The sequence below is a fragment of the Charadrius vociferus genome, unplaced genomic scaffold (genome assembly GCF_000708025.1).
Source record: "Charadrius vociferus isolate BGI_N301 unplaced genomic scaffold, ASM70802v2 scaffold214, whole genome shotgun sequence".
Taxonomy (NCBI): Eukaryota; Metazoa; Chordata; class Aves; order Charadriiformes; family Charadriidae; genus Charadrius; species Charadrius vociferus.
In genome coordinates, this window is record NW_009647955.1 from 3,669,438 (window position 1) to 3,696,252 (window position 26,815).

Here is a 26,815-nt window from a genome sequence, read left to right on the forward strand (position 1 = left end):
GGGGGTGGTGTGAATGGCGCAGGGGCGAACCTGAGGGCTGCTGCTGTGGGGCTGCTGCTCCCAGGCGGGAACATTCCCCCTCCTTCGGCTCCCCCGGGACCTGGGGGTGCGATGTGGAAGGCAGCTGCATCTCCCGCATTCCCGCCCTAGAGAGCCCGGGCGTTGGCCCTCCCCAGCGGTACCCTACGTTCCTCTTGGTTTTCACCATTCTTCTGCACGATTCCAGGCAGGAGCGGTGAAACTGAATGGCTGGTAATCCCACAGCCTTCCTTGGCAGGCTTGGGAGCGGCAGGAGGAAAATAAGCGTTGTCTCTGCTCTTTGTTGGGTCACACTTGAAAGACTGCTTCGTGGTCATAGCTATTAAAAGTGCATATAACCTGTTTTTACAGCAAATTTGTCCCAGCTGAGGTGGGGAATTTTTGAACCCCTAAACTAGAGTGATATGTGTAAGATGTTGGGTATGACCTCCAGGTGGAAAGCTTGGCTACTGATAATAACAGGCCACTCTTTCTTGTTTTACAAGGTATCTATAATCTCAGTGCAGTGCAGGAGTAGTCAGGTGGCAGGCCTGTAATGAGGAAGATTCTAATAGCAGAGCTGCTCATGTCTGGAAGGCTTTCCAGAGGCTTTAAATTTGGAACTCATTAAATACCTCATGTAATAGCATTGTTTTGGCACCCTTTTGCAGTCTAACTGCACTTTTCATTGAAGATCCTAAGGTGATATTTTTTTTGTCAGTATTCATCATGAGTTTTTAGCAGCAGGAGAAGAGAAAAAAGGAGAAAATGGAAGTTTTGGTATATTGATGGAGTCGTGATTTTTTTATTTTTTTCAATGAATTTATAAGATTTTTATATGTGCAACTAAAACAGGTAGGGTTTGAAATATGTGATAGCACTCAAAATGCAATTGTTGCTGATCAATTTCTTGCCATAACAATTTGTGATGACACTCAGTTTTTCCTTCAGTTTAAACATACAGAATGAATGCTGTAAAACACAGTGTATTTTAAAAGAACAATCACAAAGAAGAAAATTACATAATATTACAAAGTGTCTTTAACCAAGGTGAAGGCTAATAATGAGAAGTGCCTGCCATAGTATATACAACCACTTAGTCTCTGGTGAGATACCTGTGTAGTGGCAGTGACTGCAAAACAAAAGAAATAACCGCCCAGTCATCAGATTGCTTCATATAAGCTTACCACCCTGTGATTTAAAGTACTGTCTTCAAAAGTAGGAAATAAAGCATTTCTAGTGTGGAGGCACTTTCATTTTTTATTGTTTTGTAGCCACTTCTGTATTGGTCCTATATATGGTTAATTTTTGAGCCTCTCCTAATTCCATGTCAAAGAGGAGAAACTTGTTGCTACTTTAGGGATTATTCTGTTCCTGCTTATTAACCTCTTTCTAGATACTAAGTTTGTTATTGCAAAGGCACAGCCTTCTAGGTAGTGTAGTATAGCAACAAGAGAATACCCTTCAAAGTCTTAGTGACTTTTATGGACAAAGGCTTTCATAACAGTCAGCAGAGTTCCCTTTTTTAAGCTTTCCATTCCACTAAAGGAAATTTCTAAACATAGATCATTGGGAGAATTAGTCTTTTAAGAGAGGAAAACATCTCAATTCACATAATTCGGATTTTCAACTGATCTTCCAGAAGCTCAATTTCTGGGTGTTATAAAATTGCTTTTATGACAAAGTCTTCCACTTCTCTGGACATTAAGAATATGCCTGTCATAGACAATGTTGTCTGTAGTGCATGGAAAATCTCAAGGCAAAGAACTGTATAGATTATAGAGCATGTTATTAGAAAATGCTTTAATATTTTCCATTTCATATGATTTACTCTCTTTAAGACCTGTTAATTTTAAATGGTTTAGGATTATGGGATGAATAATTTAATAATTTGCCTTTTCAGTGGTGTGAAGCACTTTCTTATGTATTTGTCCCCTTTGTAAGTAAAGGCACTTGATAATATTAAAAACTGAAAAAAAGCATCAAGGGGCTAGGATTAATTTCATGAACTGTAACTTCACTCATATTTTGCATCCAGTAAATGATTTAATATTAACCATTCCGATGTGATGGTGAGACTAAGACGTTACAGAAGCAATTGCTTTTTCCAGAGCAGTTGTGTCTTCTCTTTGCCTAGCAAAGCCACCTCAAAATGTTGAAGCATGCAGATAGTGTAATAGAAGGTATACAAGGTGCTTTATTCCAACCTATACATTTGTTTTAATGTAGGCACAATTGATAATGTTCCTGTGTTTTAACATGCGTTTTCATGGCTGGGCTCTGTTTTCAGAGTCAAATCTTTCAGACTGAAATTTTCCCTCTTGCATAAATCTGAATTACTTTATTGAAGTCTTCAACAAACATGGTGCAGCGATCTCCAGAAGTAATCTTCTCTATGTATGACCTAAGACAAAACAGTGATGCTGTAATCCTAGAACTGCAGAATATTAGAGTGAAAGAAACTGAAAGATGTCACCAAGTACATGCTTCAGCTGCAAAGGAGAATCTGCTTTGCTGAAAAACTACAAATGTATTTTGCGAAGGAATTTTGTCTGTGTATTGTTTTTTTGAAGTTTGAAAAACCTCTACAAACTTAATGTTCTCTAGAAGTTAGTTTTGAATAACAAGATAGGCCAAACTGTCAAGTTTTCTTTTATGTTGCAAGTTGATCATAGTCTTCTATGGACTATTAGCTCCTGTTTGCCCAAACTGTGTTTTACTACAGACATGTTATTTGTCTTAATCCAGTGTGGAAGTGATATTTCATTCATAACAGACTTCATAAATGGTATTTAAGCCTTTATTTCTGTAATTACTAGATATGCTATACCCATTAACAATGTTTATAGCTTTTTATTTTCCTGGTACCGTACCAAGATAGCTGGAAATTCAGAATGATGCTCTAGTTTATCTGTAGCCAGCTAAAATGTATGTGAATTACTTCTAAAGGGATTATTGAATTAATGGTGTGTTGAGGAAATCTGTTACTTAAAATTTTTATTTCTTTCTTTTAGTGTCATCTGCCGAAGTCTAGCAAATAGTAGCTATGGAATAAAAAGAAAATCACCACTTCAAAACTTGCATCTTGTTTCCCGAAGTATACATCATCCCTGCTATCCAAGTTCAAAATTTCAAAGACCTCCATTAAGGATATCCATTCAGCTGTTCTCTTCTCTTAATCGTCTTCCCCTACGCAAAACAAAACTTTTAAATGTAAAATATGGATACCAGTTCCACAGGAACTTTTGGCTAGCAAGACTAGCGTCAAGGCTACTCAAACTTCGCTATCTTATATTAGGATCTGCTGTAGGTGGTGGTTATACGGCTAAGAAGGTACTTATCTGTGGAAGATATTTTACTCATTTTGTCTTTCTTGTTATTATATACTTCAGAACAATAGTTCTTGGTATATCCAGAAAAATACAAGATATCGTTGTTTGGTTAACTAATGACAATAAAGATCAGTGAATATGGAAAACAGATTTAGTGTAGATTTTAAATGATTCAAGTAATATCATTCATATCTAAAAGATGGTGGGTTAGTACGTTTTATATGTAGGTATTACTTTTCAATAGATTGCTCATATGCTTCTCTACATATATTTCTTCCTCTATTTCTACTTTTTTTTTCCCCTTTTTGTATTAGACGTATGATCAGTGGAAGGACATGATGCCAGATCTCGATGAATATAAGTGGATTGTTCCTGACTTCATTTGGGAGCTTGATGAACATATTGACTTCGGTATCACAAACGCTAAAATGTTACTCTATCTAAAGACTAGCATATGTAAAACTTTAGGGTGTAGGTCCTCAGTGCCTCTCTCTAGTAGTATCTTTATAGCTGTAATTTTAGTGAACTTTTATTGTTTGTTTGGTGTGTCTTACCAAGGTATTTGTATCGGTGTGTTTGTAGGAAGAAATTAAGCATTGTTTAGCATTGATACTCCATAATTCATCCTTTCATTTGAATATGTTCTTGGTCCCTCCATATGGCCACGTAATCCCATTATTAAAAGGAGACTTGCAACACGATTAAGGGGACTTACACAGGTTTTGGGAGTATTATACACGAAGTTCTTTCTTTCTATATGAATGATGCTTACAAGAAAAATTATAAATGTATATAGATAAGTAAAAGAGATGTATGAGTAAAAGACCAACTGAAAATGCAGAATAGTAAACCTACCTATCTAGAAAATTATCCTGAAGATAAGAAAAGAAAATGAAAAATATAGACTCTGTTTTCCTGAACCTTCGGGTTACAGTAGGTTTTTTGCATATATTCAGATGGAAGATAGAAATCTAAAAAAAAAGCACTGAGTTCTTATATGTGCAAGCTAGTAAGGTGGTGTTCTTTTTAAAGAGAAAAGTTTATGAAGATTTTGCTACATGTATGAGCATTTGTTAGATAAATGCAGAGATTGAAAAACAGGCAAATGTTTTCTTGTTTTTATTGCTAGTGGACACTACATTTTTATAGTACTTTAAAGGATTACAAAATTGGCTTATTTATGAAATTGAAAAATAAACTTTTCTTAAAATGTACAGGAGGTGTAATTTTAAAACATCCTCAACAAAGTACGTGAGAGAGTAATGTATGAAATGCGGTGAAATGCAGCAATAATTTTTAAACGATTTTAAGTACCTACGGCAACCAACTTACCAGGAAGTTCAAAGTCTAAAAAAGCAATTGATTTTTCGGATCTGATAATCTTTCCCAACACTAATGGGGGGAGGTGCACGTGGAAAGAAACTGTTTAATTCCTTATTAAAAAAAAAAAAAGCCACATCCTGAAACAGTTGCTATGTGTTACAGCCTAAGCCATTTTTGTTCACAAAAATAATAGGAAAAAAGCCCTACTCATTAGCTGTTGTACTGTTTTCCTAGAAAAACTTATCAAAGCCCTTCCTGATGCAGATGACCTTGCCAAACTTCTGCCTGACTTTGACAAGATTGGAGAGAGCTTCACTTCACTGAAAGGATTTTTTTCTCCTGGTGAGAACAATTTTTCAGCTTCGTTTTAGTTTTGAAAACATATGTTATTACAAGATGAGGTTACAGGTATGTCCTTAGACACTAAAAGAAGGCGGATCCTGAAAATGCATGCCTTTTCATTGAATATCTCGTCTGAAAGTCTTATGGACGCAGGTAAGTGTAATGTATTTTTAAAAGCAAGAATTCTACTAGCAAGTACAGAGAATCAAAATATGAAATTCAATAGAAAACTAGAATTCTTGTACAACTCTAAACAAACAGATTGAAAGCTAGATTGCTTCAGTGGGTCATAGAAGCTGGACGTGTCCAGCTGGAATTTAGAGGAGGTGAGAATGGCACTGGACTGTAACAGTACCACCACTGTTACAGGAGAAGAGAGTTGGATTATTGAGAATGATGGCTCTTAATGTTGCAAGCATGAGAAATAAGAATTGTAATGAAGGTATTCTTTTGGGTTGAAAGATATTTTCCACCTGGACACAGCTCCAGAAGGACTTCCTTGAAGATTTAGCTTAGGTAGAGGTTGCGTTTCTAAGGAGTAGATAGGAGGCCTAAATCCTTCACAGAAGAAAGGGGGGGGGTTTGTCAATTCAGTGTGTGCAGGTAGTAGTAGGCTTAATGGTTTTCAGGTTTTGGGAGACTTAAATAAAAGACATTTCTGATCGGTAGGCTTTTTAAAACTAAAAATGATTGATTTGATCGTAATATCTGACTTGCTAATGAGCACAGCTCAAAACTTCACCCAGTCATTCTTGTAATAAACTGCAAGATTATTCCTATTGTATACCTTAATCATTGTCAAACCATGTAAATTTATATTCATAAAAGATTATATCTTTGAGGTGTTACAGTCATTGCTCTAAGTGTGTCGGAAAATATTTCCGTATAAGTGTATTTTTCTTTTCTTAACTGTCAATGGCAGAACTAGTTTATTAATCTTGCAAACTCAGCGAGCACCTAAGTAGGGACCAATTTCAACTGAGTGACAAGTAGATTACAATTTCCTATGTGTTTTGGCTTTTTAAAATTTTGGCTGTTTAAAATTGTGGTGGTGTTGACTGTTATTGCGAGATGTCACCTGTTTTTTTGTTATCATACTCACATGGGCATAGTTGCCACTTATGATTGCGTGGTCCTCCAAATGAGACAAAGATCCCTCATCTTTGTTTTGAATTTTGTTTTGTATTTATAATTTTTATTTCCCCTCTTCTGCTGATTTTTCACAGGTTACAATTTGGTTAGTGAAGTCTTAGGAGCTTCTGATCTACTTCTGTTGTTAGGTGTGTAAAAGCCCTTTTTACTGCCCTTAACCTGCCTCTTTAAAGCAAACCCTTGAAACACTACTATGCTAAGAGGAGTGAATATCAGTGTAAACACAACTATTTACAGCAATTTAATATTGAATTACAAATACTTTCCAACTATTTTAAAAATGCTTATGTCCTCCCCTGTGAGAATGAATAGATGAATCGTCGTTACTTCTCTGCCACAGTCCTTAGCAGATGCTTTTTCTTTCAGGCCTTTTCCAGAAGCTTGTTTTGGAAACTTATGTCATTACTATAGGAAAGGATACTATGTTTTTTCTCCTTACAATAATACCAATGGAATTTGTATTATCCTTTCATGTTTATCAGAAATAATTAATTTTACAGTGTTTTCAGAAGTTTAATAGTCTAACTAAAGCTGCCTACTCCCTTGTGATATAACTAATCTGAGTCACAAGCTAGATATGAAGTTTTCAGATGAGTTTTAAACTGAATTTCTTTTTCAGTTTCTTAAGGTGAATTTTTTTTTTAATAGGAACTTCAAAGATTACTGAATTAATAATTCATAGGGGTTGAAACTTTAATTTTATAGTAGGTGTAGTTTGAGAATTCTCAAGTGCCTTTTGCATGTTATAATGAGTTTCTGTAATTATGTCCTAGGTTCTCCAGGAGAAACAGCATTCAGAGCTACTGACCAAGGATATGACAATGACAAACAGTACAAGAAGGTAATTACTCTCTTGCAAAACTAAAAATGTCTTGAAACCAGGTGATTTTTTAAAAAGTGTTTCAACAGCTAGTTGCAGATATTTATTTGAAGCAGCTTGAATAGAATTTATCATTGAAAATGACTTGAATGTGCGTTGTTTTTAATATATAAACAGTACAATGAAAATAAACATTTTGGTGTAAGGAAAATACAAGGCAGTCAAAAATCTTTAGGAATTGCATTCTTAAGAAAAATGGTTTGTAAAAAGAATGTAATTTTAGGTGTTTTGTGTGCATTTGGAGTTTTTCAGGGCATGTTCTCAAGGGCACTTGAGCTTATAGCTTATTATTGAAGTTGGTTTAGGCTTTTATAGTTATTTTCAAGCATTTTTGCTTGCAACCTCATTTCTGGTGACATTTTCACAGCTGTGATTCTTAAGGATCTGCCTTAAAAATTTCTGCCTTAATAAATACTTTCTATTTCTTAAAGCAGTCTATATTTTTCCTTTCTTTATATAGATAAAGCATACATCACATTTTTGTTACTATCTTCTGGAAAAAATGTTTCTGTATTTTGATAACTAAAAGTTTTAGCATTTTTTACTTGAAATAAGGAAGGTGAAGTTTAATTTTTTTGCTTCCATGAATAGTAGATCTTATTAAATTCCTAAATTGTAATGTTGCTCACTCTTTAAAGGCTTTTCATTTTTCCTGTGTGTATTTTTAAAAAACATTTTTAAAAATAGAAGGAAAATAATATATATTGGGGATTTTGTAAATTATATATTTATTTTTGCAACTGAAAGTGTCTGAACTATAACCGGGACTTTTACTTAAAAGACATTTCTGTATATGCAGGCATGTATACATTTATTCTACATTAATTCTGCATGGCAATATATGGTGAAACCTGTACAAAGCTCACTTTTTATAACCGTTTTTTTCCCTCTAGAACAGTGCTGGATTTCTACGTGAGAATTAAGTTAGCTTTTTGCTTCACCTTTGTCTATATATGTTGTTTTATTTTCTCTTGAGTGATTGCTTAGCACAGGTTTCACTGTTTGAAACAAAAAATCCTTTAATATTGATTTGTGAAGAAGTGGCCATCTTAGTTTATTGTTTTTGATAACTAAATTAACTGAGATTTTTACTGAATACCAGTAATATCACTGATCTGTTTTTTTGGATGCAGTGACAAATGCATTTTATTGTTGCCAACAAAACTTTGGCTGTAGTACGGAAAATAACAGCTTATATTAAATCAATATGATTTAGAAAATGTAGTCTGGTGTACTAGTTTTGTTTATTGCAATTATATCTGATATGTTGCACTTAGAAACTCTTGGTTTGCTAGTTAATATCAATTTTGGTTGTAATATTTCAAACAAGGCACATATGAATACCTAACAAAGCATAATCGCTTAGTTTATTGGCAAGCAAAATTACTATTTTCAAGACAATGGATTAGATGGCCTTTTTTCATTCAATGCTTTCCACTGCCAACCAATAGTCTTTTAAGAATTGTGATTGTATGGATGCATAAAATGCTGTAGCATGGTATTAAATGTGTTGAATGAGCTAGTTTTCTTTGTGAAAAGATGAATAACTGGCAAAGGAATCTAGGAATTCCTCATCTGCAGGAAAGTTGTGTAGAACTGTTATTGGGCATGGTCCTCAGACAGGCCTTTAAAAAATTCCATTAGAATGAGTGAGAAACCAGTTAGTTTGCAAAATAACTTTGAGAGAGTGAATGTAGTCCTCAACACCAAATCAGGCTGTACTGCTTCTTGCCAGCTAGTGTGTTTATCTCATGATCTCTCATTTAATACAAAAGGTGCAATTTTTTGAAAAGAAAATTAAGTGAAAAGTACTGGAGTGTTCAGATAAGCAATTGAAATAAATGTAGTTTAAATTTGTTTCTACTTGTATTAAATAAGAAATTTTGTTCTTGGAGAAAGAGTAGAGAAGATAGTTATAAAAGCTATGGTGTGGTAAAATATTTTATTGTATTGTATGTGTAGGACTAGTTCAGGCTTGCACTTGAAATGTCAGTGTTACCTTCATAGAAAATTATCTTGCATTATTATCTGTCTCCAAAGAAATTTCCTAAAGAGTTTCAGCTTTGTATTAAAGCAAACAAAGTCCAAAGCATAGCCCATTTTTTAAAGAAAATTTATAGTGGTTAAAGCTGATGAAGTGGGTGTGAAAAACATAACTAAAGTATTGATTTGGGGCTTAGAAGCCAGATAAATAAATAATTCAAAATCAAACACACAGTCCTTTCTCTGCCTTTGGTAATTTGATAAAATCTCATGCCTTGAAGAACCTGAGGCACTGTTGAGTATTTGGCAGTGCGTAGACTGCCTCGTTCAGCCAGCACAGGGTCACCTTCAGTTGGTGTAAGAAGCAGCACAATAATTCTACGGCTTTTCACTACAGCTGCTGCAGGAGAGTGAAAAAGAGTCTTTAGAAAGGAATATCGCTTGATTTGGATCTCTGTTTCTCTTTTAAACATTCTCATTTGTTCCATTCTTTCTTACAAGTTGTTCAATAAAGTTTCCATAATTTTCACTCTTCTATTCATAGTACTGTTATAATCCCAACTTAATTCCCAGTTTCATGTTATAGGGACGTTGGATTGAATTGTGGCATTTATTCTTAGAAATTGATCTCTTCACATTCCTCATCATTTTCACCCCTTTACATCCCTCAGCACTTAATTATCTTTCCTGTAGGGACTTACTGTCGATCAGCTTTTCTCATGAACAGTCACACTAAAGTCAGTGGGAAATAGTGGAAAGAGTCAAGACATGCAAAAAAGCAGGGCTTTGGTTGCTCATGAAAATGGGACACAAATACTTCAGTCTTGAGAAACTTGTAAATCAAAGAGAATCATACTCAACTGAAGTACAGCATATCAACTTTTGATGCAAAATAATGTATTTTTTTAAAGCGAATGCAGTAACAATGTCAGCACTTGTTTTGGCTTTTTTTTACTTATTGTGCACCCAGATTCTCATGATGACTTTGCAGGTTTTGTGCCACTGTGTTTGTCAATTAGTGTTACTCCATGTTACGCTGCTGCTTTGATAATGAAAATAATCATATATTGATTGTAATATTGTTTTTTGAAATCTCATTAATTGATTTTGTTTTTCGAAATCTCATTAATTGATCAGTGTTTATTTTTCTAGATAAAATTATTTAAAAGAAATACAATTTATTTTTTTTAATATTTATTTTGTTTGATATATATATACAGCTGGAGTGGTTGATTTTTGGGGAGGGTGGAAGCAGTAGTAGTGTCCAATGGTGGAGAGATGTAAACATTGTTGCGTCCGGGTTCATACCAGCTTGGGTGTTGTTTGTATAGTTCTGTGCTCTTTAAGGTTCTTGATACTTATTTTTTAATTTTTTTTTAATTCAAACCTGTAAAATAATAAATAGAAAGTAAAGCAAATAAAATTATAGACTGACATATACAGAGAAGAAAGTGTTATTGTGAGGCCCTTTAAGTCACTGTAACTTGAATATTTTATTAAATGGGGTAACTGTAGTTGAAAAGGGCTTTTCATACTTTATTATGGAGTAAGAGTCACATGGACCAGATGTCTTAGAAAGTAATTACACATTAAATAGTCAGATTTGACTTCTAATGTGTTACAGTTCCTGTTTAAACGCTAAAAGGCCTTCATGGCAGGTTTTGTTCAGTGTTTTTTCTTATATTTTCTTGACCCATATCATAATGTTTAAAGGAACTGTGTCAGGTTATATTGGGAGTTTCCTTGTTTGCAAAATGGCAAAATATTATTATTGTTCCTCTAACACTTAAGTGTAGCTGTGAGGCGCTCTCTCCCTGCTGCTGTGTAGAAATGAAATCTTTTGTTTTGGCTGTGATCTTGGCAGAGCTCTAATGTGTTTGCTAGTCTGGCAACATAGAAATTTATTAAATCTTAAAGTGGTTCAGTAAAATACAAATGTAAAGATTTTCCTGTTCTTGAAATATTATACAAATCACTGTTTAACAACTGTTTGTATTTGGTCATTTGATTGTCTCTCTTCTTTTATCCATTCTCTCCTGTGTTGTTTATCCTTATGTGTACATGCCTGTGTGTGTATTTCATGCAAAAAATGTATAATTTGATAGTAGATGTCTCGAATTCTTACACCAAAGTTGTATTTCAAAGTTTGTTTTAATTCCTGAAGTGTATTTTTGAAACCTTTCATTTCACTGAGTGTTTTCTTAGAAGATGTAATATTTTTTAGAGAGCTTTGTTAAAATAGTTCATTAATATTTTTGTCTGTGTTCTCTGAAATAAATTGTACATAAAGGTCCCATACTGTGATACTGTCATAGTATCTCTAAGCCAATTTTGAAAGACAGCTTGCCATTACAACAATATTTGGTGTGGAGGGAGAAGAGAACAGCTTCATGGAAATGCTGAATAGGTAAAGGAATAAGCATAGAGTTGCAGGGATTTTGAAGTGATCAGGAAGGATTATGGCAGCGTGAATTTAAACTGCAGTGTGTTACGGAAGTGGAGAGGGGGCTATTTCTTTCTTTGTGCTCTAGAAACTATTTTGCTTCTCCTAGTTTGAGAAAGTTAAGTTGCAGGGAAAATCATCTTTCTATAAACTGTCTGCATTGCTGGGTATAAGAACAAAATGAGAACTTTTACGTTACTGACGAAGTTGAGCACAACTGAGTGTAGAATATCCAAAACATTCTCTTTAAATACATGCATGGTTAATTTGTGAAAAATTGCGGATACTTAAGAATAAATTGTATGAATAATTGAAATGAAATTCTGAAACTTTTGAGAGTATTTTAAAGCCAGGATAGTAAAATTTTTTTTAAGATTTAGATGCTTAGTTCCAGTTGAATATAATTATAAAATGTAGCTAAATGTTTTTTGTTTTGTTGTACCTGGATTTGCAAAATGCATGGTTTTGCTGACTATATCCACTCCCAGCTAGCTAGCAAGAGATCTTGCTAATGAAATTTCACTTTTGTTTGAACTGACCCATTCATACTTGTTTTTCATCTGTCTTTGTCGTGCCCTTTGGTTTAACTTTGTTTTCCTTACACCCCAAATTTTTCCTTTCCTTTTTATTATAAACTCATGGCAGGGCCTGCTTGGTGAACTCATTCTGTTACAACAACAAATCCAGCAGCACGAAGAGGAAGCACGCAGAGCCGCTGGCCAATATAACATGGGCTCTTCCCAGCAGAAGCGAAAGGTGATGGCTTAAGGGATGATATGTACTGTATCCACACTAATCGGCCTTCTACATTTGAGCTAGAAAAAAATCTTAACTAATTAAATCATGAGCCCAAATAGTTTTTACAGCCAACTTCGCTACAGATGTATAGTCCTGTTTCGGTTTAACCAAGTTGCATTTAAAGCATGGTGTTAAAAGCAGAACAGGTACTTCGTGTCACTTGGAAATTGTATGCTCTCTGCCTCTAAAAAAAAAAAAATGTTATTTAAAGTTCATACATTAAAAATGCATTTAAGGAAAGTATGTTCATAACTGTCAAGTCTCTTTTCTTTACTGTTGCTTGCTTACAGTACCTCTATCTTGTAACAGTATAGCTATTTACGGACAATATATCTCTGGGAACATTTGTTCCTGCTTTATACTGTTACCAATGTGAAAATGACAGCAGCTCCTTAGAAACAGTTTTGCACAGACAGTTAAATACTGCTGTTAATAAGTCTCTACTGCATGTTCATCAAAGCTATTCCTTTGTCTCTGCCCTTTTAAAGCACAGTTTATACTTATATGCTCTGGTTGTTGAACATCTGCACATCACTTCACTTACTTACTTCAAGCTCTGATCATTTTATTCATTGTTATATGGCTGAGATGAATTGGAAATGCTTCCTAAATTGGGATATTTTAGTTGTCTAATCAGTTACAACCTGTAATTCTTAACCACATTGCTTTGTTGGCTGCTTCTCTGCCCCAAAAAAGTCTTTCTGATTACTCATATTTTTGAACAGCTTTGGAATTGAGCACTGGATACAGAGCTTAATATTCTGTACATCTGAAGATTACTCCCACAGAAAGAGGAACACAGTAAATGTGAATTAAATTTTTAGACATAGTTGCATACCTGCAATTGAAATGCTTTTTAGTCCTTCAATGGAGGAAACCACCATTCTCTGAAACTATAGTAGCATTTTAAGTTTAAGTATTTTACTTTCTTGCCATATTATTTTTTTTATGGTTTAGAGTTACAAGCCCTGGCCACGCTAAACTGTTCATCTTCCTTTAATTTAAAAAAAAAAAAAAAAAAAGGTGAAAGGCAATTTTTCCCGATATTTCATTTTTCAAATTTATTTAGTTAATGTTCTGTCTTTTTATTTTTTTTTAAATAAGGGTAACTCCTTCAGCCTCTGTCAGACTGTATACAGTTTGAGAGAGCTGGAATATGGAATAGTAGCTTGAATTTTAAAATAAAATGTATGAAGATGTAAAAATTATTGGAAAGGCAATACAGCATTGGATGTATAAAAATGTATCAGCCAAATAAACACAATCAGGGGAAAAAATGAACTTGCTACTACGTTTGTTTCTGATTGAAATTCTACCTTGTTAGTATTTTCTTGCAACTAATGCTACAATTCCCGAGCTGTGAAAAAGCTGTAAGGGCTATCTTTGTAAATGTTGTCCTGTCCTCCAGGGCAGGTACCCTGTGTTTTCTTAGTGTTGAAAGTCTTAACTGCTCTTGCATATAAAAACTTTTAATTTAGCATTCAGGTGTGCTGTTTGGCATACATGCCTAATGACAAGGAGTGTGTTGTGTTTGTCACACTAATCTTTTTGCTTGAAACAAATTGAAAGAGGTTGTAAACTATATTCTTCAATATCTTGATATTGAGAGTATAACTTAATGATTCCAATCATTGATCCAAATTCTCCTTTGGAAGAATAAGTTGTTACTATCATTGAAATAAGTCATTGCATACATTTTTGACAGGGCGTAAACTAACCTTGTTTATTTTTTAACTGAATTGACTTGTTGCTGGTGTGCTAGAACATGATCATTTCATTTCTGTTCTGTTGCCCAATTTACTTGCACATTTTCCTTTTTAATTTAATTATTCAATATTAAATCTAATTCAGTTGTAAATTGAATAATAGTAAGGACTGTCTCACAATCAGGAGAGGGTATTAAAAACAAAAATGTGATCGTTTCCTGTTGCTTTTCTTTTTTGTTAGCCTTTTGATAAATATTTAGTAGTATAATTGATTACTCCTGTGTAGCTGCACTGTGCGTGGCTGATTCTTATATGCGTTTTGTCTGGGCCTTGATATTTTCATTTATATTACTGGAAATCTTTGTAGTTCTTCTGTAGATGATCGATTTAGAATTATTGATGATCTGGTTAGAGAGTACACAAAACAAGTAACTGTGGTCTCAAAGGCACAGAATTTTCAGAGGCACGCACTTATTTTATACAATGTGTGACAAAGGTTGTTGGAAAGCAACAGCGGTGCAAAACGAGTAACTCTCTAAGGAGCTTCTGGTAATCTTAGTTAAACAGATATCTGCATCTTCGTGTGCAGGAACCCTTGACTAAAAGTAGCCCTGCAGTTTTCTTTTCTCATAGCTCTTTATGGTGGCAATGGGGAAAGAAGGAAGAATCTTGGTGTACAAACCATGCTGAACTGGATTAGACAAATATTGATGTGCCTATGTAGAGACATTTTAATAGTTTTTTTTTTTATTTTTGTGAGTAGAAATCATAGATCATAGGTAGTCATATGTGACTGTTAGTACTTCAGATTAATATGGCAGTTTTAGCTTTTATTGGCAACTTAAAATTTTTTAGCAATATTATGAATTACATGTCCAAAATACCGTATGCAGTAATGTTCAAAGCACTCGTGAGCCAAATGCTGAAGCATATACATCATTCTACAGCTGTTTGTTATTTTTGACGTCACTTATTTAATTTTCCTTGTTAGAATTAATTATCCAGTGCTAGATAATTCTTTGCTTCAGATCTTGCACTGTTTTTGCTTACTGTGTTTAACATGAGTATGCGGCACATAAAAGACGTGCTCACGTGGTTAGAGGCAATCTGGCTCTGAGTATGTACTTCAAATGTGCATCCGGGCTCCAGAAGTCCTTTCGGGAACAGGTTGCTTAAGAGCAGGGTGGGAAAATGTTAACCGCTTTGAAAATCTACCGCACATGGAAGTGCTTTGTTTTCCTTTATTTTCTTGCTGCTTCTGACTCTCCAAATCATTCTCTTTGCCCTTCTGTTTTTATTTTCACCTTATGTCTCTGAGGTGTTTAAAGTGTGTGTATATGTAAATAAACATTTACATATACATATATGTATACATTTACATATACATATATGTAAATAAACATTTACATATACCACCCTGTGGCTGCACGCATCACACTGTGTGCTGAACTAACTCTTTTTCTGATGCACTTTTGCTATCACTGAACTAATTAACGGAAATGAAAAGGGAGTCATTTTACAGCGCTTCCTCTTTGCTGTTTATGAATAAGAAAATAATTGGATATAGATGGAAGTGTCAGCTTGGATTGCTTTCTATAAAGTGGAGGCACAATCCTGTACATTACAGGTTTAATAGCTAAATAATATCAATCACTATGAATGACTGGATATTTTTCTTGTTTAATCTGTAACAACTGGTGTGAAATTATAGTAATGAAATTGATTTGTGTCTAAATGGCAGCTGTCCTCTGCATGTTAGATAATATGCTCTTTCTTATGGGAAGCTGACTTGAGTTGTAAATGTCACATGAGCTTTATTACATGACCTTTATGTAATATTGAAGCTTTTACCTATATAATTCTTTCAGTAATTATTTCAACTGTAATTTTTTCTAAATTTAATATTTATCAGTCAACCATTAGATTTTATGTTGATTATAAATTTTACGTCATATGAATTTGTATTGCATTATTTATGCTTTTGTCTTTGTGTTATTAAAAAGGGATTGTTTTGAACAACTGTTTGTACATCTTAATGAACCTATTTTAAGAATATTTGACTAAGAATGGCTCTAATTCCTGATCTTACTACATTTGTGCCTTGAGCTTCAAAATATTTTGTATTATAATATCCTAATTTTTCCAGTTTTAATGTAACTTAAATAATTTTAAAATAACCCTTCAAGACTGTCCTAACTACAAATTACGAAGTTGTGCATGCATGTTTAGGATTATAATTCTGAAAAACAAATATGAAATAAAAATCCCCTCGAAGATTCAGAAATAGTGAATACTCACCTGAAAGCAGTTTCTGTAGCAAGCGTTTTAGTGATTGTATCCCAAGAAGATTGTGATAATTCGGGAAATGGACACACGAGATCCTGAGACTTTGACTGCTAAAATTACATTTAGAGCAGTCGACAGAGAACTCTGACACCATATAGAGTTTGCTTTTCCCTAAGCCCACTTTCCTAGTATTAAGTCTCGAAGGGTTAATTTTTGCATTTGCATGTACTGGAATTGAGACTATTTTTTTTTTTATGTGAACCTCCTGTTGCAGATGGAACTTTCTGTCAGTGTTAAATGTCAAATGCTAATTGAAGAATTTTACTCACTTTAAAATGCATGTAAATTTAATTTTCTTATGTGGAATGAAGCTTTGGGTTTGTGATTTGGTTACTTGCAGTGGGTAAGCTAAACTGTGTTAGTAGCCATGGTTATCTTTCGTTGTAGGTTTCTGACAAAGAGAAGATTGACCAACTTCAAGAAGAACTTTTACGCACTCAGGTAACTTTTCTGAGTTACTGATGTCTTAAGTAGAGGTTCATGTGCAGCAGACTCAGATTTACTAGACAAAAGCACACCTGAAATACAAGATATTTGGTAAAAATGCAGTGTTTTTTTCAATCTTTGAGTTTATCAATACAGAGTTGACTGTGTTGGCACAGACCGAAGGTCAGTCTAGTCTGTTCTTTCTCTGCCAGTGATTGACAGAATGCAAGTGGGGACTGTGAGAATAGGCCAAAAGTGTAATCGTACTTTCCCAAAATACCTTCCTTGCCTTCAACGCTACGTATTCCTGAAATGTAAAGTTAGCTCAAGAGCATTACAGAAATAAAATGGTGATATTCCAGTTTTCAACCTGTTACGCATGCTAACTTTACTCCTAACATTCTACAGGTTTCATTTATAACTTCAGTGTTACTACATATATCTGTGATATCTTGTATGTTTAAATGGCATGTTAGTTGCAGAAAGGAAATGAGTTTACTTATTAGGAGCTTGCAGTTACAATGCTAGAGTTGTCTGTAAGCCCCACAGTGTTAATCAAAATCTGTTTTGTGAAGCAGTAAGCAGTTCTTTCAATTAAAGCTGTTTCTGTGATTGGACCATTTGATATGAAAATTGCTATCGGCAGATTAAATAAATTCTCTGCCCTCTCTTTGGGATTTAAGAGAATATTTAATCTCTTGAAGATGATGAAGAGGATGGTGCTGTTCAGAGCTTAAAAAAATCAAAAAGTGAAAATTTGAATAGTAATGAGGCTATTGGTAGGATTTTTTAATATGTTTCTAAAAAAACATTGTTTCACAAAAGCCAAGTAACTTTCAATTTCTGAATGTCTTCAATCTAGTCCAGTTGTTGTAATTTAATATAGTCTGAGAGAAGATGTGCTTTGCAAGTGAAATTGTTTTCAGTATTTCTTCTTGTTAGCTCTGTTAAAGAGAAGCCTGCTTCATTAGCTGGCAGAAGAGGAAAATATCTGCAGAGATCAGCTTTAGGATCACTGCTTTTCAAACTGGCCTTTTAAAAAGTACATGGCCTACCTTCAGGGGACTTAAGAGTTCAATAATAGACAGTTGGAAAGCCCGTTTTTTAATATGAATTTCTGTATATAGTGAATACATACATGCTACTTTGTTCCCCTTACATAAAACTTATACTACAACCTGACAAGGTTAAAGTAGTAGTAAATCTATCAAGGATGCAAGCATATATGGGCATACGTTATTTAAGAACAAAAACACAAAGATAAAATTGTTTTCATGTTTGCTGAAATTTGATCTTGCATTCAGTAGCTAATTTAAGAGTTCCCTGCATCAGCTCAACCAAGGAGCATTTCCAGCCCTTCTGGGGGGTAGCATTCATACATACAGTGTGCAGCTGCAGATCTGGTTTACAAAGAAATGTTTCCTCCCTTAGGCAGTCCTTACAGAGCAGGAACCATGGTTCCTCAGCTATGTGACTTACAGTTTGTGTTTCGACAGCAAGGCTTTTTCCTTCTGGGCGTGTTGCCTTACAACAAACTTACAAAGGTTTCGTATATTATACCTTAATGGGGCTTTTCAGTGCAAATGTGGTGTAAGGTGGGGCTCCTTCCTGTCTCAATTAATTGACTTGAACTTCACCAAATCTCATTCCAACAAAGTTTCAATTTCCTTAATTAGCAAGGCAGAACTCGTTATTTTTAAGCTGGGCTTTTCTCAGGGTTGATGCATATTAGTCATTACTTTGGTTTGCTTGGTTACTTTTTTAAGTTAATGTACAATCAATCTTTTGTTGTATCTGTAGGCTTCTGAATTCTTTGGCTCAGCCACACTGTTTTGATAAATTCTAGTAATCTTCTCTTGATGGTCTTGTATTTTGAATAAACTGTAGCGATCACAAAGGTTTCTGTATTTTAGAAAGACTTGCTTGAAGGATAATATACTTGTCATTGGTAAAACTTTGCTCATGTCAGTGTACTGTTTCCATAATTACAAGAATATATTTGTACCACTGTTTTGTAGCTCAAATACCAAAGAATGCTTGAGCGATTAGAGAAGGAGAACAAAGAATTAAGAAAATTGGTACTGCAAAGAGATGACAAGGGAATTCACCAGAGGAAGTTAAAGGTACTTAAGTGTTACAGTCAAGACAGAAATATAATTATGCTATATTTTCCATGATGATATTGTAAATTGTATTTGTTAATTCATGTATGAGCTTTTAACATTTGTTATAAGGTATCTATGCCAAGTTTTTGACATATTAAGGCTTTTATACATCCTTTTAAAAACAAACAAACAAACAAGCTATATAACTGTTGAAAATGGCCTCAGTGGAAGAGCACAAAGGGGCTGACACATCTAAGTAACTTACTGAAGTAAGTGGGAAATGTAGATTAGGTTTTTTTGATGTAGCTTCACTGTATTTTTTTAATGAATATGCTTCCAACTCTTCTTGCACACACAGTCTGATACCTTTGTGCTTTGTCGTGGGTTCTGCTGAGTTTGGTAGGAATATAGTTACAGGGTCAGGAAACATCTTTATATGGCCCTGTATAAATCCAGGGAGATTGAACTAAGTATACTTTTGCCGACATCCTGAGTGTTGTAAAAACAGATGTTTTCTGCCTGCCTCTGTGTCACTTGCTGACCAATGTGGATTTTCCTCTTTCCTCTGGGAACTGGAAGATAAGACGTTCTTATTTGTACAGAATGAGGTTGACAGCTCTATGCCCTTGTTAATGCTTACTGTTCATCAAGCTGAAAATGTAGGTCTAGATGTTTAATGGGAGAAACTCAATTCAGCCTCTTAACTTGGAAGCTGTGAAGTCTGAGTGCTGTTCTTCTCTTATACTGTGCATAAGAGCTCTCATTTTGCTCCTTCAGGAAGATGCATGTGCAGCTGTAGTATTTTCATCCACAGAAGGCAAGGGATGATTTAACTTGGTATTGTACTTCATAAAACAGAGATCTGTGCTGTAGTATAGACGGTTTAGGTTTCAAACCATCAAGAGAGAATAAACACATTTTTACAGATGAGTTTACAGACTATACAGAAAGTGGTCTGAAACCTAATCTTTGGTCTGCTAATTGGCTGTGATTTCTCTCTGTACTTTTTTTTTTTGTAGAAATCCTTGATTGATATGTATTCTGAAGTACTTGACATCCTGTCTGATTATGATGCCAGTTATAACACTCAAGATCACCTACCTCGAGTAAGTAGATAAAAAATTTGATGTTTTTTAGTGAAACACCAGTCTTATAATTGAATAGAACACTTAATTATATTCCAGAATAATCCAGAGAGAGTGCTAGGCTATTTTCTTGTAACTCCAGGGTTTTAGCTTTAGACATGTTCTCTGTTTTAAATGCAACAAGAGAATTTTGAGAGTAACTAATGTAACTATGTTAAGTCCGTCTTGGCTCATAGATAAAACCATATCTAGATCCAGATATTGCTGCAGTGCTCAGCCTTTCATTTTAAATGGTTTCAGTGGGAGCACCCCAGCCTTCTCAGCGTTGTACAATGACTTGTTTCCTGGTGTGTACCAGCAGAGCTGAGAAGGTAAGGTGCCCCGGTGAACTCCCCACAGAAGTTCTGCTGTTGAGGGGGGAGTGCGTGAAGGGATTTGGCGAGCCTGACTGCTGGTGGAGAGGAGAGCCAGGAATGCTTCCTGCTTGCACAACCCCCTGTGGTACTGGTGGCTTCTATAGAAAGCCAGCAAGATGGGGAAATGACAGCAACTACATCAGAACTCAGCCTTCTCCAGGTAGAAGCAGCATCTACCAGATGAGTAGTCTTCAATGTTTCACCTGCTGAAAGGATTTTGTACAAGGAGAGAAGTGCCCGCCACAAGAACAGCAAGCCCTTCCTCGCCGCGTTAGGTGGCCCGGTGGGGTAGGCACATAGGGTGCTTTGTGCACTCTGCTCTCTTAAGCACAAGCAAATATTTTTTTTCGTGACTAAAAACATTTATTCAAGGATTCCATATTGAAACCAATGCGTTTCTTGTGAAACATAATACAGCCCGTGTTGATACAGATTAACATCTTTTTAGTCAGCTTTTGTCTAAGCTTCCAAAATGTCTGGCTGAAAGCCAATGGCTGTTTAACTTTCACTTAAGGTGGTGGTGGTTGGAGATCAAAGTGCAGGAAAAACCAGTGTGTTAGAAATGATCGCCCAAGCCCGCATATTCCCTCGAGGGTCTGGGGAGATGATGACACGTTCCCCTGTTAAGGTAAGAAACATCATGATCTCTGTATCTTTGCTGTATTGTTCTCCCTCCGATTATGGCATTAATTAAAGCTTATTTGAACATTCGTTTATAAAGTGGCCTCTAAGCAAGTGAGTTGTTGCAGTCAATGACAAAACTTCTGCAGGCCTGTACATATGATCCATATATACTGTCAGAGGAGTAGCAGTTCCTACTATAAGTAGTCCTGTGCTAAATAAGCATCACATAGTTGTATGTCTCCAGTGGGAAGTATACATATGCTATATACTTCTCATGATTCTCTGTGTTAGATTTACCATACTTTCTCATATACGGCTTTTACCATTTAGGTAACCCTTAGTGAGGGTCCCCACCATGTGGCTTTATTCAAAGACAGCTCTCGGGAGTTTGATCTGACCAAGGAAGAGGATGTAAGTATAAAGAAGTGACTGGAAGTTAATTTTATTTCTTTTATTAATTCTCTGAAAAAATTTGTCTTTGAGCTGTTAGCTCATGTTGGAATGAAATAAGTTTAGTGGGGCAAGGCATTATATTAGCTATTAAATTATCTCTTGGTGTGGTTTATGGCTGGCACTGAACTGGATAAAATGTAGGAGAACATTCTTCTCTTGTGTGAAGACATATTTTTTTTTGGAGTATGCAGGTAATCTGTCATTTATCAGATTTAGTTATTCAACATGCATTTGAGATAGTATTTATAAACAGAGATCTCAACCCCTAAGTAAACTTTTGTACTTATGTTGGTGACTTTTCCTCTATAGCCATTATAAGGAGTTTTATATTTGATACTTTGCTTTTCTCAAAACAGCTTGCAGCTTTGAGAAATGAAATAGAAATCAGGATGAGAAATAGTGTGAAGGAAGGGTGCACTGTTAGCACTGAGGTAAGGTTTGTCAAATATTAAGTGGCAAATGTCTGTACATGTGTATATCTATTGTAAGTATTCTTCAAATAGGAGACTGGTGAATCCAGTTTGTGTATACTTAATATTTTGCACTATACAAAGTGTATTTGGACTGTTAAAATCTGTTTTATATCGCAAATATATGCATATGGAAATGGACTTCCTATTTAAAATTACAGGCTGTTGCTGATTTAAAGCATATGTGTGTATAAATATGTATTTATATAATTTTATATATGCATGTTTGCGTATGTAATTACATACAAAGTAGGTGTGTGTATAGACCTTTTAATTTCAATTTTACTTCACAGACCATCTCCTTAAGTGTGAAAGGTCCTGGATTGCAGAGAATGGTATTGGTTGATTTACCTGGAGTCATTAGTGTAAGTATGCAATAAATAAATTTAAAAGAAACAACTAAGACCTGTAAGTGAGGTAGTGTTATTGGTGAGAACATTAGCTGTTGTTATTCTTTCTTACATCTTTCTGTTTTCTTTTTTCCTTTAAATATATATCTCCATATACATATTAAAGACTGTGACATCAGGTATGGCTCCAGATACAAAGGAAACTATCTTTAGCATCAGCAAGGCCTACATGCAGAATCCTAATGCCATCATCCTTTGTATTCAAGGTAATAAGACTTTAGATGGTTATCCACCTGGCAGGGTTTCTTTATTCTTTATTTGTGATTCTTATATTACTCTGGGGACTCTCCTGATTATATTTTCTTTTTTCAATTTGTGGTAATTTGTATAGTGTACAAAACAGCGTGCTGTGGAATGCGTTCTTTATAAATTAAGACACCTTTGGCATCTATGGCAAAAAGCAACACTTTGATAAGAGTTTTTTATAAAAAAAATGGTGGTGATAATAAAATTCAGGATTTATTCAAAAGTAGTTTTGGAGGAAAGAGACAATAATAGACTTTACTATTTTGAGCCAGCTGGTACTTGTTCAAAACTTATATAACTACAATGAAATGATTTTAATTTTTTTTTATGCTACCTGGAACAAAGCAAATTTTCACTGTGGGTACCCAAAAATTGAATATAAGTGTAAATTTTACTGGCTTTAAGTTGTAACATGAAACTTATTTGATACCTACTATATCTTCAGTACTGCACGTTAGATTACATAGCCCCTAAAATGTAATTTTGTTTTTGTTTATTTTAGATGGATCAGTGGATGCAGAACGCAGTATTGTCACAGACTTAGTCAGCCAAATGGATCCCCAAGGAAAAAGGACAATTTTTGTGTTGACTAAAGTTGATCTTGCGGAGAAAAATGTGGCTAGCCCAAGCAGGGTGAGTTGAAACTATTTTTCTCATATTGTGATGGCTCCAGTCACACATGGTAAAATACTTGAGATGCTGTCAGAAATGTTGGACCTCACCTACCTGTTCCAGGTGGTTTTGAGTGCTTATTTCTGTATTCAGTATGATTTTTTTGAGTGGTGGTTGTTTTAATCTCTCTCAGGATTTGCTTTTAGCGATCAGCTACATGGCTTCAGTCACAGCTTGCTGTAATACTGGTTCCTTTCATGCAGGTGACCCGAGCAAGTCCTGTTTCCTGATATTTTGGGATAGGCTTTTTCACTTTATTTTGTGTTTTACTATGTTATGCCATATTTGTTTTATTCCTTTTTTTTTTCCTTTTAAATATCAGTAGAACTCATAGCCCCTTGACAAACTGCTTCTTATAGTAGTCTATGCATAGATACAGCTAGATCTGGCTTTAAAATGGCACTGAAGGAAAGAATGTCTCCGTGCAAAATTAACCACATTTTTTTAATCCTTTATTTCCATAGATCCAGCAAATAATTGAAGGCAAACTCTTTCCAATGAAAGCTTTGGGTTATTTTGCAGTTGTTACTGGAAAAGGTAAAGAGAGCTCTGGCTCTGCTTATTTTCTCCTTTAAGCAGAGAAAACTGTCTAAATGGAACTGTTGCAGCACTCTTTTCTTTCTCCAGGAAACAGCAGTGAAAGCATTGAATCTATTAAAGAATATGAAGAGGAATTTTTTCAAAATTCAAAGCTGTTGAAGTATGTTGCTGTTTATTCCTTTTAGTAAAATAAGCCTATGTTGGTAAATACTAGGAACAGTTTTTCTTGTTGAATTTAAATAGGGTTGCAGTGTGGAAACCCTATTTGAGATTTAATCTGTTTAAGTATCTTGTTGAGGTGAGCAAGTAAGCCTGGTTTCCTAGTGCTTGCTGTAACTCAGTAGAGAGACAGGCATCGTCAGGCAGCAATTGATTCCGCTGCAGTTCTGAGCCTCTCTGCAGAGGTTTCTGTGTCTGTCCATAGTCTCCAGAAGAACTAAATTCCCAGCCTACGTCTAGGCACATGATACAGCTGGGAGGAGGGAATCCAGCCCAAATATGAGTTGTAGTGCCTCTAAATAGCAGTTGTCTTGGTGTGACAAAAATGTTCTGCTGGAAGTTCGTTGAGCAGAGTTTTGATTTCATGGACTTGTTATTTCTCAGGAAAGTAAGCTACGTGGTCTTTGGGACTGCAGTACCTACACTGCAACCCCTAGAACAGAAATTTATTTGTGGTGGGTTTTTTTGGGTTGGGGGTGCTTCCCCCCAGGCTTGTTTTGGTGATTATCTGCATTGAATATTTCGGAGGAAGAGACTGGAATTTGGGTTAGGTGCACATTAGCATGTTATTTTCTGCTATAAAAAGCAAACCTTTTTTATTGTGAGGAGAAAAATGGGGGCAAGAAAGCGTGGGTATGCATAGAAGAATTTTCTCTAGCTATTTTTCTTTACAGGACATGTATGCTGAAGGCACACCAGGTAACAACAAAGAACTTAAGTCTTGCTGTGTCAGATTGCTTTTGGAAAATGGTGAGAGAGTCTGTGGAGCAGCAAGCAGATGCTTTTAAAGGTAAACATATTTTCAAAACCCAAGTGAAATAGCAACTTGCTGTTAAACAGTTCTTTCTTCCACATACCTACAATCCTTTTTTGCTAGCGTGCTTGGGCAATTGGGCTTTATGTATTTTATATGATCACCATTTCTCATCTATCAGTAATTGCCCCAGTTAATCTTCACAAAAACACATAAAAAATAATCTGTGGTGTGAAGGACATGCTTACTCTAAAAGCCAAAGGAGTAAATAAATATGGAAGAAAAAAAATTAGTTATTTTAATGGGCAAAACACAATTCCTGTGGATTCAGATGTTTAAAATGGCTTCCTGTATAAAGATACCATCTCATCAGCCAGGGCAGGACTGACTTGTACAGAGCTGGAAGTTCAATGGCTCTTTTTCCACTACATTTTTTCAATGCGTGAATCCTGCAATTTGCAGACATAGTATCTAAGCATAGACAACAAAAAACTTTGCTCATTTGCAGAGGCCTTAAAGTTCTCGGAGGATTTATCATAAGCAAGATTTGTGGCAATTTTAGGAACTGCTAAACTTTTAAGATAGTCATGAAGTGCATATAGACAATAAAAAAAAATTAAGGCCTTGTTTCTGATCTTTGCAGCCACACGTTTCAATCTTGAGACTGAATGGAAGAACAATTACCCCCGGCTGCGAGAGCTTGACAGGGTAAATTACACTACTGCTTCAATTTGTGCTAAAAATATTGGAAGATTACAGATTAAAATTTATGCCACTTAATCTCATTTGTAAAAATTTCTTAAAGTTAACAAAGTACTGATGTTTTAAAATGTGAAGACATTACAATTACAAATGTGTAAATTATTCTAGGGGAAGGAAATACTGAGCTCTGTGTTTTGTGAAATAATGTGCTTCAAAACTGTGATACTTCACCACTTAAAGTCCCTCACTCTTCTGGTATACAGTTAACTGATTTAACTCACTCACAAGAGTAGGTAACTGTTTATTTGTGAATATGACAGAACTGCCAAAGAGAAGTTACATTCCCTGGTCTTTTAGCTAGACAGAGTAACAAATCAATTATGATCCCATTCTCTAATTCTTTTATAGAGATCCTGAATATTCAAATGCCATGCCTGGCCAGAGGCATGCAAGAGAGATGGGTGGGAAGATGTATGGTAAACCAGGGTAGCTTATGACAAGCACATACATTGTCCAGAACATGATCAGAAGGTATCATTTTAGGCTTAAAGGCCGTAAGAAAAGAGATTTTGGTTTTTTACTCTTTGTATGAAATCATGATCAAACTATACTGAAATATTATTTCATATTTTTCCTTTTGCACAGAATGAACTGTTTGAAAAAGCAAAGAATGAGATTCTTGATGAAGTCATAAGTTTGACTCAAGTCACACCAAAGCACTGGTATGGTGATTTTTTCTTTTTTTTTTTTATTAGCTAGCAGAAGTTTATTATTCTCAAATACGAATAAGAAACTGATTTTCTCTAGGACAATATATTATGTCCTTTGTCCCTGTAGAAATAGTAGTCTATGTTTATTATTCTGAATCAGCAACTACTTGTATAATCCCTCAACAAAAATTATGTTTTTATACAGTATACTGGACAACAGATATTCCTCAAAAATGAAAAGGAATAGTCATAATAAAGACGTTTTCAGATGTTCATTTGAAGTACAAATCAGTAATTCCTCTTAACCTGATGTTTGGGGATTATCATGGTGTATATGACCTTGGAATAAAAGAAGCTTTGTGTATCTGTAAATTGGAGATTTGAAAGTTTAAAGATTATGTAATTCCTGGCTGTAAAAAGAGCTGATCTGGATGTTTGAGAATTTCATCCTACACATATATCTCTTTCGGTAGCTTCAACCAAGTAGCACCATACTACGCTGCCCTACTTCTTGGTAAGGCAGACGTAGGTGTGAGAGAGTGAGCTTAGCCTAAGTATTTTAACAGTGCAGCATCACTGCATAGTAAAGGCACTAGACGCAGGCTGAGAGGAGAATAGCCAGTATAAAGGATTACTTTAACAGCCGGCACCACATCTGAG

The 26,815-nt window shown here is 35.1% G+C and overlaps 1 protein-coding gene across 1 annotated transcript in view; it reads left to right on the plus strand.

The window, feature by feature from the left end:
- OPA1 (optic atrophy 1 (autosomal dominant)) overlaps positions 1-26,815 on the plus strand; it is a 56,864-nt gene that overhangs the window by 974 nt on the left and 29,075 nt on the right. Inside the window, exons 2-21 of the mRNA XM_009883370.1 lie at positions 3,033-3,351; positions 3,665-3,761; positions 4,908-5,015; positions 6,242-6,295; positions 6,941-7,008; positions 12,119-12,229; positions 16,711-16,764; positions 18,768-18,872; positions 19,874-19,960; positions 20,870-20,983; positions 21,310-21,390; positions 21,789-21,863; positions 22,196-22,267; positions 22,419-22,518; positions 23,061-23,191; positions 23,695-23,767; positions 23,858-23,930; positions 24,664-24,779; positions 25,387-25,451; positions 26,091-26,167. Coding sequence (XP_009881672.1) covers positions 3,033-3,351; positions 3,665-3,761; positions 4,908-5,015; positions 6,242-6,295; positions 6,941-7,008; positions 12,119-12,229; positions 16,711-16,764; positions 18,768-18,872; positions 19,874-19,960; positions 20,870-20,983; positions 21,310-21,390; positions 21,789-21,863; positions 22,196-22,267; positions 22,419-22,518; positions 23,061-23,191; positions 23,695-23,767; positions 23,858-23,930; positions 24,664-24,779; positions 25,387-25,451; positions 26,091-26,167 — 1,980 coding nt within the window. The remainder of the gene's footprint in view (positions 1-3,032; positions 3,352-3,664; positions 3,762-4,907; positions 5,016-6,241; positions 6,296-6,940; positions 7,009-12,118; positions 12,230-16,710; positions 16,765-18,767; positions 18,873-19,873; positions 19,961-20,869; positions 20,984-21,309; positions 21,391-21,788; positions 21,864-22,195; positions 22,268-22,418; positions 22,519-23,060; positions 23,192-23,694; positions 23,768-23,857; positions 23,931-24,663; positions 24,780-25,386; positions 25,452-26,090; positions 26,168-26,815) is intronic.